The sequence below is a fragment of the Sorex fumeus genome, unplaced genomic scaffold (genome assembly GCF_029834395.1).
Source record: "Sorex fumeus unplaced genomic scaffold, SorFum_2.1 ptg000020l, whole genome shotgun sequence".
Taxonomy (NCBI): domain Eukaryota; kingdom Metazoa; phylum Chordata; class Mammalia; order Eulipotyphla; family Soricidae; genus Sorex; species Sorex fumeus.
The window spans coordinates 4,475,911-4,494,744 of record NW_026606077.1 but is presented as its reverse complement, the minus strand read 5'-3'; the positions used below and the strand labels follow the sequence as shown (position 1 = coordinate 4,494,744).

General features: G+C 46.0%; 1 protein-coding gene across 1 annotated transcript in view; it reads right to left on the bottom strand.

Moving 5' to 3' along the window:
- Positions 1-3,244: 3,244 nt before the first annotated feature.
- The window catches only part of TET1 (tet methylcytosine dioxygenase 1), a 125,183-nt gene continuing 109,593 nt past the window's right edge, over positions 3,245-18,834 (bottom strand). The window contains 5 exon segments of the mRNA XM_056113373.1: positions 3,245-4,477; positions 4,519-5,739; positions 5,741-5,808; positions 13,546-13,888; positions 16,971-17,108. Of these exon segments, the coding sequence (XP_055969348.1) occupies positions 3,245-4,477; positions 4,519-5,739; positions 5,741-5,808; positions 13,546-13,888; positions 16,971-17,108 (3,003 nt within the window).

Genomic DNA, 18,834 nt, shown 5'->3' with positions numbered 1-18,834 from the left:
CATTCAATTAAATATGTATTGGGTTTTATGTCTGAAGGAAATTGTTCATGAGTCTCATCTACGGCGATTCTTTTACAAATGAAATTGTTTCATCCACATGCAGATTGCATACTCAAGATGGTGGAAAGTCGTATAAGATGCAAATATTTTGCTATTATGTATGTTGCAAAAAATCTACAAACAGCTCAGCATTTCAGTTAGTCTCATTTCCCAGTAATATATTTCAATTAGGTGTATGACGTGTTACTTGATACTCTGTGGATATCTTGAAAATATGTAGTTAGGGTTGACAAAGCACACAAAAAAATTCAGTGATGGCGATAGAAATGGGATTTGAGGGTAGCAGGGCTTAGTATAATTGCTACACTAGTAACTTATTAAGAGTAGATTGGGCTAATTTGGGAGTCATGTGCCAGTGAATTCAATGACTATGTTCAGTATAAAACCGAAAACCCAATTTGAGAGCTCTAAAGAGAAAAGCGAATTATTTCAGTAAAACATAGAAATTTAGAAACAATGGTAGATGACTGGTTTTCTGAATGAAAAAAAAAATCATTTCAAAGAAATTTATTTCATCGAATCATGAGAAAGAGCATTCTAGAAGCAGTGGAACCAGCATACAATCACAATGCTGAACAATGAATAAGCATCAGCTTTTAAAAAAAAAAAATCACATGGCAGACAAAGGGGGATAAAATAATTATAGGCCAACAAAGTAGGGATCCTGTGAGGTTGCCACCATGGGATTATAACTAAAGGAGAATATCCATAATGTGAATTATAACAAAGGAATGAATGAAAACATCACACTTGTGACTGGTTGTTTTCACTAACTTATTTTGGTGAATTAGTACTAACTTCACAATTTCCAACATTCCTATAATTAACACTGGTGCTTCAAGTTTAGATTGGTAAATTAGTGACACACAATTTGAATTGCTATAGAGATACCACAATGGGTTATTTTGGAGGAAATCACAATTTTTCTGAAAGAGTATCATTTAGGATTTAAATTTAACATTAATATGTCATGGGTATGATTCAAAGAAAAACAAAAGTAGTACTTAAATTTTGCTGTTACTTAATAAGTTTATAATGGGAGAATGGGGAGATGGTTGGATGAGTGAAAGGTCTTTAAGCTTTTCCCATTGAAAACAGTGTGGAAATAATTGCTAGTGAGATCTAAGGTCTAAAATCTAAAATGAAATATCCATAGGGTATGTTCCTGATAATCCAATACTAGTAAATGTCTTATTGAAGCAGCTGAAACAATAATCACTTATTTTATATACTTATATTTATAAGAAACCTGAAACTCACAAAAATATACATGTTCTTCAACAGAAATCTAAGGCACACAAATACTAAACAAGTTAATGAATTACCCTATTTTACATATTCAAGAAGCAAAAAAATCGATTTGTACAAGATGATGGTGTGTCAATGGACAGTATATTTACAATCCCTTCATGTTCCTTTACTCGGATTAGTCAAAAGCTTGAAACTGATACTGTGCACCATATATTATTTTAATATAAGTTATGAGTATTATTTTATAGAGCTTCTGGAACTGTTTGCGTTTTTGCACCAAAATTGTGAGTGTTAGCGGTTGTGGGTTTCCAATGGCATTTCCAAGGGAGAAGCACCATTAGGAATTCCATACTCCCAAGGAATCAGACACTTTGAATGATATAGCACCTCTACATTTTAACAGAATCAAGTATTTCATCGAAGATTCTTCTTTGTTAAAAACATTTGTTGGGCGGTCCCTTTTCCTTCGCTACAGGATGTGTTAATAAAACAAAGAGGGAAAAAAAGTGAGGAGTAAAATAAATAGAATGCCCACTTCCCTCTTTCCCAGAGAACATAGGCAATTATCAGAAAGCATGAATACGAACGATCATTTTTACAAAATGAAAACATTCTGACAGGGATGTAACTCAGCAGTAGGGCACTTGCCTTACATCATGTGAAAGGTCCTGAGTTTGATCCCTGGCACCATAGTGAAAATGCTTCCAACGATTAGGTATTAGCATTAAATGGACTAATCAGATCAACAATATTATTTTTCGAATGGCTTGTTTGGGGTGTATGAAGACAAGGACTTTCCGTTTTTTAGAGGCATTTATCTCTGTTCCATACCAGAAGGATTTCAGAATAAGGCAATTTCGAACGGGTAGGTCTCTTGCTACTATTTTTTTTTTGTATTTGTTATCACCTTTAAACACGAGAAGCCTTTGACTCTTCTGAATCCCATTATGCCCCTTTCTTTTTGGAATTATCTCTCTTGGATCGGACTGAGAAAGCTTGGATCAAAGTAAACTGGGGCCACAACTGCTAGAAATATCAGGAGAGCATTCCCAATCCCATAGACAGTGTGAGTCAATATTGGTGATAAGCTTTCAATTTCAGAATTAGAGATAATCAACGATTTTTGCATGATCTATTTTATAACTAATGTTTGAATGGATAAAGACACATTGAAAACACAAACATTACACCTGATCAGAATACAGACTGCGAAAAAGATGGAACTCTACACAGCACGAATAAATGATCTCTTGTATGCAAATATGCACAAACAATAAACAATAGAATTCTTAGGCTATACTATTTCAAGTTACTTTTAAAAATAGAAAGTGCTTTTAAAATATATATTTACAATTTATGAACAGCCTCCAACCATTACTGACAAGAGTGAATAATTTGATACAGGAGTGGTATTCTGAGCGAAACGTTTCATCGGTTCATTTCGAAGGAACATGCCAATTTTTTAGCAATGATTGGAAGATGTTGGAACAATGGCACCATGAAATAATTCAGCTTATTTTTTACTGTGTCATTGTGGTTAAGCACCAGGAACTGTGTAGAGTTAACACTGTGAATCTTGATTTTTACATCGTAGAACACGAACCTGTTAAGATCCTCTAAAAATGACTCTGGTTTCATAGTAAACAGACTTAATGTAAAGCACCAAACTGAGTGATTCTATCAAGGTTAACAGCTAACCAAAACATTTCTTTACGTATTCAAAACTAGAAAAGCTTGATTTTCGCTGAAAATGTGCACCTTCTCCCAATTGTCAAAATAGAGTCACAGTTAAGAAAGCCCCACCCCGATTTCTGTGTTCGACCTCAGCCTGCAAGTGGGTGAGATGAAGATAAAAATGACAGCATGACCCTCTTGGAACAGCACCTTGGGGAAACACACCGCGCTGGCAAAGGCGTCGAGCGGGGAGCCGCCTTCAGACCCAGTGATTGTAGGGCCCCGCCACGTGCGTGAGCGCATACGGGGACACAGTGACCACGTTGTCATGGGTCAGGGTCAGCGCCTTGTGCGAGGGGATCTGGGCCAGCTCGTTGAGCCCGGGGCCCAGGTCGGGCCCCGCGGGGGGCGGCGGCGCCGGGGGCCGCTGCTCGCAGGCCTTGCTGGTCTTCCGGGCCTCCTTGGCCTCGAACTTGATCCTGTTGAGCTCGAAGCCGTGGCGGGGCTCGTTGAGGTTCTTGTGCTGGTAGTAGACGAGCGAGAGGCGCGTGGGGTGGTTGCGGTTGGGGCGCGGCACGGGCGTGGTGGCGTGCAGCTCGCGCCGGGCGCACTCGATCAGCACCGAGCCGTGCGTGGGCGCCACGGCCACGCCGCCCGCGCTGGCGTCCGCGAAGATGTGCTCGCTGTCCGACCAGTACTCGTCCATGTGCGGCACGCGCGCCGGGCCCGCCGCGCCCGGCTCGTCCGACAGGGCCTCGTCCGAGAGCGGCTCGTCGGCGTCCGAGGGCGGCTCCTCGTCGTCTGGCAGGGAGGAAGCAACCTCGTGAGGACGCGCGGCAAGGGGGGACCGGCCCCGGGGAGGCACCGGTCGCGGGGCGGGGCGGGGCGGGGTGGCACGGGAACCGCTGCACCAGGGGGTGCGGCCCCGAGGCAGGGCCCGGCAGGTGCACGAGCCCCGCCGGGTTTTGCAGCGGGTGCACGAGCCCCGCAGGGTTTTGCAGCAGGTGCATGAGCACCACCGGGTTTTGTGGCAGGTGCATGAGCACCACCGGGTTTTGCAGCAGGTGCACGACCCCGCCGGGTTTTGCAGGCGGTGCATGAGCACCGCCGGGCACCGGTCGCAGGGCAGGGCGGGGCAGGGTGGCAGGGGGAACCGCTGGACCAGGGGGTGCGGCCCCGAGGCAGGGCCCGGCAGGTGCACGAGCCCCGCCGGGTTTTGCAGCAGGTGCACGAGCCCCGCCGGGTTTTGCAGCAGGTGCACGAGCCCCGCCTGGTTTTGCAGCAGGTGCACGAGCCCCGCCGGGTTTTGCAGCAGGTGCATGAGCACCGCCGGGTTATGCAGCGCGTGCACGAGCACCGCCGGGTTTTGCAGCAGGTGCATGAGCACCACCGGGTTTTGCGGCAGGTGCACGAGCCCCGCCGGGTTTTGCAGCAGGTGCACGACCCCGCCGGGTTTTGCAGGCGGTGCATGAGCACCGCCGGGCACCGGTCGCTGGGCAGGGCGGGGCGGGGTGGCAGGGGGAACCGCTGCACCAGGGGGTGCGGCCCCGAGGCAGGGCCCGGCAGGTGCACGGGTTTTGCAGCGGGTGCACGAGCACCGCCGGGTTTTGCAGCAGGTGCATGGGCACCGCCGGGCACCGGTCGCAGGGCAGGGCGGGGCAGGGTGGCAGGGGGAACCGCTGGACCAGGGGGTGCGGCCCCGAGGCAGGGCCCAGCAGGTGCATGAGCACCGCCTGGTTTTGCAGCAGGTGCATGAGCCCCGACGGGTTTTGCAGCGGGTGCACGAGCCCCGCCGGGTTTTGCAGCAGGTGCACGAGCCCCGCCGGGTTTTGCAGCAGGTGCACGAGCCCCGCCGGGTTTTGCAGCAGGTGCACGAGCCCCGCCGGGTTTTGCAGCAGGTGCACGAGCCCCGCCGGGTTTTGCAGCGGGTGCACGAGCCCCACCGGGTTTTGCAGCAGGTGCATGAGCACCGCCGGGCACAGGTCGCAGGGCGGGGTGGGGCAGGGTGGCAGGAGGAACCGCTGGACCGGGGGTGGGGCCCAGAGGCAGGGCCTGGCAGGTGCACGAGCACCGCCGGGTTTTGCAGCGGGTGCACGACCCCGCCGGGTTTTGCAGCAGGTGCACGAGCCCCGCCGGGTTTTGCAGCAGGTGCATGGGCACCGCCGGGCACAGGTTGCAGGGCGGGGCGGGGCGGGGTGGCACGGGGAACCGCTGCACCAGGGGGTGGGGCCCCGAGGCAGGGCCCGGCAGGTGCACGAGCCCCGCCGGGTTATGCAGCGGGTGCACGAGCACCGCCGGGTTTTGCAGCAGGTGCATGAGCACCACCGGGTTTTGCGGCAGCTGCACGAGCGCAGCCGGGTTTTGCAGCAGGTGCACGAGCCCCGCCGGGTTTTGCAGCAGGTGCATGAGCACCGCCGGGCACCGGTCGCTGGGCAGGGCGGGGCGGGGTGGCAGGAGGAACCGCTGCACCGGGGGTGGGGCCCCGAGACAGGGCCCGGCAGGTGCATGAGCACCGCCTGGTTTTGCAGCAGGTGCACGAGCCCCACCGGGTTTTGCAGGGGGTGAACGAGCCCCGCCGGGTTTTGCAGCGGGTGCACGAGCCCCGCCGGGTTTTGCAGCGGGTGCACAAGCCCCGCCGGGTTTTGCAGCGGGTGCACGAGCCCCGCCGGGTTTTGCAGCAGGTGCACGAGCCCCGCCGGGTTTTGCAGCAGGCATCCTGCAGCGGGGATGGCAATTTCTTTCTGATAGCCCGGGGGGTGGTACTGGTCGCATTGTTCTGAAAAGCACCGCCAGTGGATGTGGCAGTCTTAGGGGACCATAAGACTGCCGAAGGAGGTTTTATTACTTATTTTGCTTTTGGGGTCACACCAGGCGATGCACAGGGGTTACTCCTGGCTGTGCACGCAGGAATTACTCCTGGCCCTGCGCAGGGGACCACGGGGGATGCTGGGAATCAAACGCAAACGCCCTGCCCGCTGCACTATTGCCCCACCCCCCAGGAGGAGGTCTGAATGTTGCCAGAACCTTTGAAAACAAACCGAGGTTCAGTTCGAGTTTTAAGGCACTGGTCCGTGCACGCTGGCACCACCTACAGTCCCCTGAGCAAGCCAGCAGGGACACCTGAGAACAGAGCCAGGAACAGCTCCCAAGCACATGGGGGACTCCGCCCCCCACCCCCAAATTCCCTGTAAACGAACAGTGAATTACCTAATTGGCAAGGAAGGTTCGTTTAAATGACCTAATTTTCAATTAGGTCATTTAAAAACTATAAATGAAAGGCAAATTACCTAATTGGCAACGAAGGTTCATCATTTACTTCGTGAAACATAAATGGATTACAGTGGAATGAATGAGAATGACCCACAGCAATATTTGATTACCCCCCAAAAATGGTTAGAGCCATTTTAGGGATTATATGAGAGCAAGTTTGGAAAAGAAAGCCAAGAAAAATGTATAAATGCATCTGGAAATGAAAGCATCTAACTGGCAAGTAGCTGGGAGAAGAGAGAAACACAGAATTTTTTGTTGTTGTTGATAAGAAGTCATTCAAAATCTTCAGGAAAAAGTATAATTGCTGCTAACACATAAGGGTAGAGTAAATGCTTTGCACATTTGAAAACTAAAACCAATCCCCTAGAATACCCGAAATCGCCTATACTAACTGCAATTCCCGAACTGCAAGGGAAGCCCGTATTTAAAACAAAATATTGGGCCACAACAATAGTAAAGTGGGTAGAGTGCTTGCCTCACAGGCCTCTGACCCAGATTAAATCCCAGCACCCTGAATTGTTCCCAAGCCCCATCAGGACTGATCCCTGAGCACAAGGAGTAAACTTTTCAGGTTTGGCACAAAAAGCAACAACAAAAGCAAGAAAATTTAAGTTTTGTCTCTTGTTCACTTAGGAAGAAACATAGTAATCATGTTGGTCACTGAGGGCAATCCACGCTGCCATGCCAGAAAAAAAAATGTCACGTTAAGTGGAAATACTTTTCTTCATGACCTTTCTCTATGTTTGTGAAGTTTGGGGAAGTGCAAAAATAAAGATTTTTATTTTTATTTATTTTTTTGCTTTTTGGGTCACACCTGGCGGTGCACAGGGGTTACTCCTGGCTCTGTGCTCCGGAATTACCCCTGGCGGTGCTCAGGGAACCATATGGGATGCTGGGAATCGAACCTGGGTCGGCCGCGTGCAAGGCAAACACCCTACCCGATCTGCTATCACTCCAGCCCCAAAGCAAAGATTTTTAGATGCAAAAAAAAAAAAAAAAAAAGAGAGAAGAAAGTGGCAGTGGTAAAAAGAATCAGGGCTGGGAAGATGGCGATCGTAGATCAAATTCAGAAATCTAAACTTTCTCCCTCCAACCATATAATCTAGAAACCTTGTAACACAGGGCAAAATCTCTGATTTTGCAAGGCAAGATAGCTGAGCCACTTGGCAGTGACTAGGCCTTAATATTAATGCACATCCGAAATTTTCAACAAAACAAAATGAAGAAAAGATGAAGAGCCTTATTACGTTGGATAAACTTTTTTTTAAGTTCTTCTGGGCAAAATTATAAAAAGACAAAAAGGGCCGCATATTCTTCATCTGGCTATTAATGAACAGACATTAGAGAATAACACAAAGATGAACGTGATCATTGCTGTTTATATAAATGGCAGAACTAGATTTGTTCCTTTAAAAATAAAACCAAATGAAAATAGTTGTAAAATTATTTTACAATTCCATGCTACAAGCAAGAAGTAATTCCCAGTTACCCTGCTTAAAAAATATCCCCCTACACAATATAAATACCAGTACTGTAAGTAAACTTCATTAACCACAAATCCAGGACCTCACACAAAGAATATGCACTTTCACGGAATCACATCCACAGTCCATAATCAAATTCTGAATAGCAGTATACATTCATGGTACTACCCCACCCCGGAAGTCCCCAGTTTCTGTTCAGGGCTGATTCCTGGCTCGGCACTCAGGGATCACTCCTGCCATGGGATACAGAAGAGAAACCAGGTCAGATGCATGCACTAACACCCAAGAATAGTAGAGATAAGTACCAGGAGGTTTGCTCCACGACTTGGAAGCTGGCCTCACATGCAGAGGGAAAAGGCAGCTCAGATAGAGAAGGGAACACAAAGTCAAGGGTGTTTAGAAGGCCTGCTTGGGATAGGAGATGCGTGCTGAAAGTAGACTACAGAACAAACATGATGGTCATTCAATCCTTGCATTGCAGACCACAAGACCCTAAAAAAGAGAGAGTAAAAGGAAATGCGCTTGCCACAGAACTGGGGAAAGGTGGGGAGAACAGGGATACTGAGAACGTTGGTGGTGGAGAATGGGCACTGGTGGAGGGATGGGTACTTGATCATTGTAGAACTGAAATGCAAGCACAAAAGTTTGTCAGTCTGTAACTGTACTAACGGTGATTCATTAAAAACTAATATATAAAAAAGAAAAAAAATAAGGGTCAAGAAAAAAAAGTGTCACCCATTGTACTATCTCTCCTGGCCCCTTCATGGTAGGTATAACGGAAATGATACACCTTGAAGGGTTTCTTCTGATCAAAGATGAATTCATATTTCAATTGAGCATTTATTTGCTAGAGAACTAACATATCTGTATTTTGAGAACTGATGCTTAAAATCGATATTGTTTCCTACATGGATTTGCCTCATTAGCAAGTTGTTAGTAAGACCAGAAGCCTCTACAAGCATAGCTCGAGTATGCGGGAACTAGGACTTTTCCTCCAAACCGCGCGGCCACTTATGCGGCTGCGCGACATCTCCATATATACAAAGTAAACAATGGAAAGTAAATCATCCAACGTTTCTCCCTGAAAATCAAGCTTAACTCTTATACAAACCACAACACCCAATAGGAAAGAGAGAACAACAGGGAATGGACTGCCGCAGAGACAGGATGGGTTGGGGGATTGGACAGATACTGGGATACGCGGTGGTGGGAAATGGTCACTGGTGGAGGGATGGGTATTCAAAATAAATAAATTAATTGAAAAAAGAAAGAAAGAATAAAGTCTCTAATTCTTTCTAAATTTTAGGTGGTGAGGCAGGTAGGAGGGTGTATCTCTGATCAGACCAAGGCAGAAACACAGATAGCCATGGTGTGCCATGACACTGAACCAGACCCCCAAGTGCTAGTTAATACACTTCCTGTTTTTGTTTTTGGGGTTTTGGGTCACACCCGTTTCTGTTCAGGGTCTATTCTCAGAAAGGGGCTCCTGTAGCCTGAATCAAACCAGATTTCTGTGCTAGACACATGATCAGTCCCGTTAAGCCATATCTCCAGCTCGAGGAATGTCTTTTCAAGAGGAAACGGAAAAAGAATGGTGACATTGTTCATTATGATACAATATAGAATCTTATCATAGAAGTTTCCTGAACCAGTAGAAAAAATATGTTGGGGGCTGGGGTGGGGTGCTTCCCTTGCTTGTACCTGGGTTTGGTTACTGATATGCATATGGTACCTTGAGAACTGCCAGGAATGAACCTCGAGCAGAGCTGGGATTAAGCTTTGAGAAACACAGGTATGACCCCAAAACAAAAGCTAATCAATAAAAATTTGTTGGGAAAGGGCCTTCAGAGAATCAACATTATAAGATTTTACCCTCCAACCAGCATTCACATCACAAGACAGGGGCAACTATGAGCCACTGGATTTCCTGATGTGAAGAAGCAAGATTACACAAATCGAATAAAGTGTTCTTGTCACAGATATGTTTTATTGGGAGGAGGTTTGGGCCACACTATGGGTGCTCAGGAGACCATATATGGTGCCAGGGAACTGACCATGAAAAAACTGGGATCAGTGGCATACAAAGTAATCACATTACCATCTATTAACCTCTGCATGGTCTCCGGATCTGTTGGATTTTAAAGGCACAGATAGCAGGGTCATTAGTATTGGATACAAAAATTAAAGATTATCATCAGTCTCAAATAATTGTTATTTTTAAATTTTGGGGTGAAGGGGATTAAAACCAGGGCATCAAACATGTAAGGAATGTGTTCTAACTCGAATGATGGAAGACAGGGAGGACTGGGAATAACTCTGAGCATTGCTAGATGTGGCCCCTACCAAAATTAAAATAATAATAATAATAAGAGCAAAACTGGGAGAGCGAGAGTGATGGTGGAGCAATTGCCTTGCATTCAGTCCACCCAGTATTCCATTACGGTTCCCTGAGCACCTCTAGGAGCGATGCAAAAACCAAAACCAAACAAAGTTCGAAAAGGGAGCATATGAGGAATCTGTGATTCATTATATAATTTACTTATTTCGTGTAATTCTTATTTGTGTGTGGGAGGGGGATAAAGTGGAGTAGCGGGAGAAATACTATCCCTGCTCCCATTTCTTCAATTTTTCATCAAAAAAATAAGCAGGAGTAGAGGCTGGAGAAATACTACGATGAGTGTTTCCCTTGCATGCCTTTGCCCTGGGTTGGGTCTCCCTATCCCATATAATCCACTGACACCCAGGAAGAGAAATCCCATGAAGAGGCAGAAGGAACCCCACACACCACTGGGTGAGGTCCCCAAATAAAAAACAATAATAGAGAAAAATGAAACAAAACCAGGAGTGGCAGAGACAGCAAATGGATCACAGCGCTCGCCTAGCTTGTGGCCCATCTCGCTCGACTCCTGGAATCTCATAGGGTTCCCCCAGCATCAGGAATGACGCACAAGCACAGAGCCAGAATTACACCATGAGCAAATGATCATGAGAAAATTGGACCACAAGCATTGAAGAGCCTCAGAACTCAAAAAGAGCAAAACCTAATTAAGTCAAATACGATACGAAAATTTCTCTCATTTCAGTAGAAACCAGTTTTATTTTTTCTCTACTAAAATGCAGTCTAGAAGGACCTATTAAGAGATCTTCCGGTGTACTCATGTATCTGTGCCCTGGCTGGAGCAGTGGAGTGAGATATTCACTCCCTCCACGGTGCTCTGCAGCTGTGGTTCCCCAGTCACCCCTCCACACAAACCAGGCTCTCTTGCTATTTTCTCATTTATAAAGCCTTGTTATGTTGCTTTGGACAACCAGACAGGCGACCGAATGTAACTTGCCCACACGTCAGAGTCTGGCAAGCTCTCTGTGGCTTACCCAATATGCCAAATACCAGTAACAACGATGGGTCTCATTCTCCTAACCCTGAAAGAGCCTTGAATGTGGCGCTTTTTAGAATCTCAGGGCTAGGATGAAGGAGACGTTACTGGGGCCTGCTCGAGGCAATCGACGAACAACAGGATGATCGTGATCGTGATGAAGCCTTCAAACCAGCCACACTAGTATTTTGCCTCCTGACTTTTACACTTGCTATTTCCTCTTTCTGGAGTGCTTTTAATTTTTTACTTCAATAGAACTGACCCGTGAGTCTAGAGCCCCAATTCTCATTTCCATTAAGAAGCAAGTGCCGGGCTGGAGTGATCGCATAGCGGGTAGGGCGTCCGTTTGCCTTGCACGCGGCCAACCCTGGTTCGGTTCGCAGCATCCCATGTGGTCCCCTGAGCACTGCCAGGGTTAATTCCTGGGTGCAGAGCTAGGAATGACTCAAAAAGAAAAAAACAAAAGTGACTTATTCTTAGTCAATTTTCTACTGACAACCCCAATCAATGAATTCTTCTTCTAGGGCCAGAGAGTCAGAGGTTAGACAGTCTAAAACATGCCTGGCCTATAAGAGGCCCACATTGAGCACCCCCCCCCCCACTATCCTATAATTAGTTCCCCACACCTCCCAGTGTGGCCCCCAAACCAAAATAAAATGGTTAAGACTTCTTTCAACCTATATACAGCTCATTGGAACAGTAATTAGCTGAAACAAACATACAAAATCTTCCACAGAACTCTCTACCCTTTAATAAATGGCTACATGTCCAACAGAATTGTGACAATAGTGAAACAGTAATAATATTTGTTCATTGGATTACTTATATTGATGCTAAAAAGGGAAATCCAGAGGTAAGTACCAGGAGGTTTACTTCATAGCTTGGAGGCTAGCCGCACACGCTAGGGGTAAGGGCAGCTCAGATAGAGAAGGGAGCACCAAATAAAGGGTGTTGGGAAGATCCACTCAGGATGGGAGATGCATGCTGAAAGTAGACTATAGACCGAACATGATTGCAGCTCAATGCCTCTTTTGCAGACCATGACCCAAAAGGAGAGAGAAAACAAAAGGGAATTCCCTGCCACAGAGGCAGGGTGGGATGGGGAGGATGGGGGGTTGGAGGGATAGGTACTCGATCATTGTATAACTGAAACCCAAGCAAAAAAATTTGTAAGTCTACAACTGTACCTCAAAAAAAAAAAAAAAAAACGAAATCCAGAAAGTTGTGAAGGAAGTGACATTACTTTATCTATGTCAAAGAGATAAATCGGATAGTATATCTTCAATATAGAGGGATCAAACAATAATTTATTTTTAAAAAGATAAAGAGATTAGAGCAATAGCTCAATGGGCAGGAGCACATGCTTTGAATGCAGTAAGCCAGGATTCAATCCAACACCTCACGGAAAACCAAGCACCACCAGGAGGTCTCCAACAACCCAAAACTAAAGAAGTCTGAAAGACAGGAGAGCTGAGGCATGAAGTACTGAGCCAGGAACATCCCCTAAGCACCAACAGGAGTATTTTCCGCTAAAAGAAAAGAATTCCACAAAAAGAAAGGAGAAAACCAAGAAGAAACACCCATGGCTCCTTTTTCTATATTGACTTTTAGTTTTGGTAGAAGTAGAATCAGCGCCTTCACTGAATATGACAAGAAACAAGGGCGCTTGCGTTGGACTCCGCATACCCAGGTCTAAGCCCTGGCACCCCCTCTATTCCCCACCTGAGCGCCAATGGCTGTGGCCCCCCAACAAAACAGAAACAAACAACATGCCTCATACAGAACACAATACAGGGGGATCCCCAGCACGAAATGTTACCTTGAGCATCACAGGGAGCAAATTTCCAACAGAACCAGGAGTCAGCCCCCAGCACTGACAGGCGTGGCCCACCCCAGACACAAACTCCAAAGCACTAAAAATTTCTTTTTTTTTTCCTTTTTTTGGGTCACACCCGGCCATGCACAAGGGTTCCTCTTGGCTCTGCGCTCAGGAATTCCCCCTGGCGGTGTTCGGGGGACCACATGGGATGCTGGGAATCGAACCAGGGTCGGCCGCGTGCAAGGCAAACAGCCTCCCCGCTGTGCTATTGCTCCAGCCCCTGGTGTGTATTTTTGATTTAATTTTTTTTTTCTTTTTGGGTCACACCCAGCGATGCACAGGGGTTCCTCCTGGCTCATGCACTCAGGAATTACTCCTGGCGGTGCTCAGGGGATCCTATGGGATGCTGGGACTTGAACACGGGTCCGCCGCGTGCAAGGCAAACGCCCTAACCTGCTGTGCTATTGCTCCAGCCCCTAAATGCCTCAAAAAAAAAAATCAAGAAAGAGACCCCACAGAACCCCAGATTGCCATCTCAGAGAGCGTAGCACAGACTAAGGCGAGAAAGAGCAGCTGGGCAAGAGCGTCCAGCACCCGAGACCAAGGCCCTCACCTCCAAGCGGTGACGACTTGCTGTGGTTGGCCGTCGGGGTGCCCTTGCGCTTGACCCGGGGCAGGAACTTCTTCTCCACGGCCCTCACTTTGTGGGCGAGCACCTCTGTCATCAGAGCGGCCCTCTTCTTGCCCGACCGGGGCACGGGCTGGGTGAAGCGTTTCCTCCTTCGCAGGCGGGGCCGCAGCACCTCGACGGCCCCCGCCTTGACCTTGGCCTCCATCCCTGCAGTGGAGCCAAACTCGTCTGTGTCCGAAAGTCTGTACAGGGGCAGCACGTGCAACTGCTCGTCTTGAGGGATGACGCCCAACTCACGGTTATCTTCTCTGGTCAAAGTACAGACCTGAGTGGGAAGAGAGGGGAGACACAGGTCTGGAACGTCCACCGGGGCTCGGCCTCCGTCTGAGCTGTCTGCCCTGGACCAAGTCTCCGCAGTCCCATCTCATTCTGAATGGGCATGGCCGGGTCACTCACTGCCTTCTTATCAAACATTCAGAAGCTATTAGTTCAGAGTGATCATTTTCGACTCTTATCGTCACGCTGGGAATCGAACCCGGGTCGGCGTTCTCTAGCCTAGCTTTGGACAGAAGCTGAGTGTTGAAAGGAGGTGAAGGAATATCCCTGATGGTCTTTCAGTATTTGCACTACAAATCATGATGCCCAAAGAAAGAGGGAGGGAGGGAGGGAAGGAGGGAAGAGGGGGAGAGAGGGAGGGAGAGAGAGAGAGAGAGAGAGAGAGAGAGAGGCCTGCCATACAGGCTGGGCGGGGGAGGGAAACTGAGGATATCAGTGGTGGGAAATATACACTGGTGAAGGGAGGGTATTGGAACATTAGATGACCGAAACCCAATCGTGAAGAACTTTATAACTGTGTCTCTCACTTTGATTCAATTAAAAATTTTAATTAAAAAAAAGTTACTAGTGTAACTTATTGACCACTCTATTCCATTCCTTTCTAACTTTTTGTGTTGTTTTTGGGCCACACCTAGCAGTTCTCAGGGAACCATATGCAGTGTAGAAGAATGCAAGGGTCTCTCATGTGAAAGAACAGTGGCCTGTCTGGTGTAGTATATCTCTGGCCCTAAAAATTATATCAATAGTAATAAAATTTCAAATTTCATTAAAAATTCATTAAAAGTGCTTGAGAGATAGCTCGCAGTGTCAGCATGCACTTCATAGGTCCCAGTTTAATCTCTATACCAAAGAGATGGTGCCATAAGGATCCCTGGGAATCACCTTTGAACACAGAACAGGAAGTAGCTTCCAGCTGCCTTGGTGTTGGTCCCCAAACAATCAAAAAAAAAAACAAACTTCTAAAAGTTTTAAATGAAGCCACACCAAATAATTTGAAGACTTAACTTAAAAGACAATCTTTTCTAATAAGAAATGTTTTGATTAGTTAAATGTTTAAAAAACAATTTTTCAGGGACAATAAAAGTAACGAGACAAAAATCAGATATAAGAAAAATAGAGACTCTGGGGAAAATGGGTGAACCACGAGTAGAAGAGTAGAATACATTAGAATAGAATAGTAGAGAGTAGAACAGTAATATTTGAAGTGTACTTGTGTCCAGAGTGATAGCACAGCAGGTAAAGCACTTGCCTTGCACACAGAAGACCTGTGTTGTCCCCTGAACAATCAGGAGTGATCCGTGTGTGCAGAGCCAGGAATAAGCCCTGAAAAGACTTATTCCAGGAATAAGCCAGGTATGGACCAAGCCTCAAAACCCCAAACTAACCAACTAACCAAAACGAACAAAACCAACACCAAAACCGAATGTGTTCAGGGACGTAGAAATGGGGAAGCTTTTAGTTGGGACATACTATTGCCATGTATCTCACTGAGTGAGAAACCAGGGCAATGCAAAAAACACTAATGAATATATTATAGAAGAAGAACCAAAAGCTTGGAATCAATCAAACTAGTACAGAGCCAAAGTAAGGTGATAAATCTTTAACCTATTAGATGAATTAATTTGACTTACAAGCTGAGAAAACAATTATTTGAAGCAAATTCATTTCTCACTAAAAGGGCTACTCCATCATTCCTGCCAGCACCTAATATGTAATTTCAGCTTCTCTTAACTGGTCTCAGATTGAAGCACAACAAACTCAAATTATGGAGTAGGGAGTGTTTACATACAGTGGTGCTCAGGGCTTACTTCTGCTTCTGAGACCAAGAATTTCTCCTGGTGGGCTCAGGGAACCGTATGTGGTACCCTGCATGATCTTTCAGCAAAAATATTTTTGACAATATAAATTTACATATGGCTTCATTAACTGCAATACTCATTAGGCAATTATATAGTGAACTGCAATAACCCTTGGAAGCTGAGGCTGAATCACCGGCATAGCTGCTCAGTCAACAGGCAGCTCTGTGGAGAGCTGAGCAGAGGCCAGCCTGGGCAATGGTAGGTCAGTTGCCACGGGCTCCCTCACTACTGCTAGAAGCCAGGTCTAATAAACCAGGTGAAGCTCTGGGTCCCCCATACCTCCCAGAGACTCTGAAATAATGCAGAGTCCTACAGTCTGATATCAGTGACAAGGACTAAAGCAAGAAACCCAGTAAAAGTCAAAAGCGAAGCAGCAGCCATTTGGGCTGCAGAGATTCCACTGGGCTGGAAGTTTCCCTTGCAAATCTCTAACCTGGGCTGAGTCCCTGTACCACTTTTAGTCTGTGAGCCCCTAGCAGGAACGATCTCTGAGTCCAGAGCTGGATGAAGCCAGGTGAAAGCTATAAGCACCTTCAGGAATGGCTCAAAAACCAAAATGTTAAAAACCAACATTAAAAAAAAGAAAAAAAAAAAGAAAGCAAAAACCCAACAGCAGCAGTTTGAGTTTGACCTGTTTGACCTGTGCCATGAGGAGTTTAACCAGCTGTGCAGTGTGATGTGAAACCAGGATTACCAAAATCTGCATGATGGTTTCAGAGAGGTGATAAAATACTACAGATTTCGGTTAACCTCATAAGGAAGTTCAAATGGAAAACATGAAATCGCTGTCTGTTAATCAGCTAAACGAGAAAAATGAATAAAATGGGGCTAAACTGCAAACACTCAATGGCTAGAGCACAGGCAGGAGCTTGGGTGTCATCTCTGATAAACAGGATCCAAAGAACACCCAGAAGTGACTCCCAGCCCAATCAGGCAGAGCCCAAGAAGCAAAAATAAATCGATAAAAGACAAATATAAGGCATAAAAACTGCAAGCCACCAATTAAACTTAGTCTCTATCATTATATATAATACTCCGATATCAGTCATTGATCTGGTACAGAGGTTTCTCAAAGTACTTTATATAATTTTTATAGATCACTTCTATAAAAATTAAATATATGATTTTTATAAACCAGTAATCCCATCGAAGAGTACAAATACTTATCCTGGTTCAGAACCTGAGCCCAGCAGGAGCTGGCCAGATACATACCACAGTGCTTCCATTGTTCATGTTGTGGATGTCCCTGTGAGGATGGGCGCAGAAGTCCAGGCAAGCAGTGACCCCAGAGAAAGGGCGACCCTCTTTGGTTCCAAGCCGACATTCTCGGGCAATGTGTTCATTTTCCACCTGGAAAAAGAAAGCACGGAAAATGGTTCTGAAGGGCAGATTGACCCTCGTTACAGAAAACAAACAAACAGCAACAACAAAACCCACAACTTTCTGGCAAATTAACAAGATCTGGTCATTTCTGCCCATGTGGTTTAACAACCTAGAGAGTTGTTAAAGAGTTTTAGGACAGGGGCCAATCGATAGGACAGTTTCATCCCCAGCACACGGGTCACTGCCAGAATTGATCCCTGAGTGCAGAGTCAGGTGGGATTTGGCCCCAAAACAAAGTAAAACAAAACAAAAACAGTGTTTGAGGACACATGGACAAGAATGACACTTACATAGACTATAATCATTGTGGGGTATGAGAACGGGCAGCCTGAATTATTACACACGAGGAGCAGCAAGGAGAGTACGGTGGGTGGGGCATTTGCCTTGCATGTGGCCAACCCAAGTTGGATCCGCGGCACCCCATATGGTCCCCCAACACCACCGTGAGTAATTTCTCAGTACAGAGCCAGGAGTCATCCCAGGGCATCGCCAGGTGTAACCCAAACAGCCAAAAGGAGAAATAATTCTTACATGAGTAAGGGCAAATGCAGTGCATTAGGAACATGGAGATGACATGCCTAGTGAAGGCTGAGATGCACATTATTTGTGAGTTAGTATCCTGAGTAAACTTATATATTTTAACCCGCTCCCTTAAATAATGGCTTTTAGAATTCAGTGTAAATAAATATACAGAATAAATTCGAAGAATTGGTCACATATAATCTTTGGTTTTGTTTTTTTGTTTTGTTTCTTTGGGCCACATCAAGTAATGCTCAGGTTTCAAATAGTTTCCTATTGGTCATTTAAAATTTTTTTGTTGTTGGCATCATATCTGATTGTGCTTATAGCTCTCTCCTGGTAATGCTCAGGGATCCTATGTTTTTGATGGAACAAACTGAGTTTGCCTTGTGGAGTGCAAGTTACTTCCTCTTCATTTCCCATGGCCCAGAGGTGCTTGAATGTGGATGACCATATTGAATTGGGTCTGGAATGTATAAGGCAAGCCTGAGCCCTCTGCTCTCACCCGGAGGCAGAACCAGAGTGAATGCTTTACAATCCTACACTGGGACCACACTGGGTGGTGCTGTGGGTAGGGACATGTGGTGCCAAAATTGAGAATGCAGGGCCCTTAACATGTTAAGCACATGCTCTTATCACTAAAGCTTTCTCCCTGGCTCCTTGGTGATCTAACCTGTCCCCTAATTTGGTACTCACACTCCAGACTGTAAGAGATGTGTCCCTGAGCTCAGGGGACCGCATTTGACTGTGTGGTCAGGGGCAATACCAGGCAATTCTCTGGGGACCCCATGTGAGACTGCAATTTGAATCACGGCGGTGGCTGTAGTACCTTACTAAGTCCCACTAGCACTCTGGGGGCAGATAGACAATTTTTTAATTTATTTATTTTTATCATGATTATTAATATCTGAGAAATACAAGCATTGTTTGAAAATATGGAATACTGGTTAAATTCAACCATTAAATTAGTTTGTGTGTGTTTCTCAGTATTTTTTAAATAGATGATGACACCAGTGAGAAGAAATAGAGATGGTTTTACCTTTTATTTTTGGGCCTGGATTTTTTTGACTTTGCCTAATTGCTCAGTGAAGAATATCCATAATGCATTTAAGGCCTTTGCCAGGTGGGGCCTTTCCATATTGCTCTTAGTTTTGAATGATTTTACCATGAAATA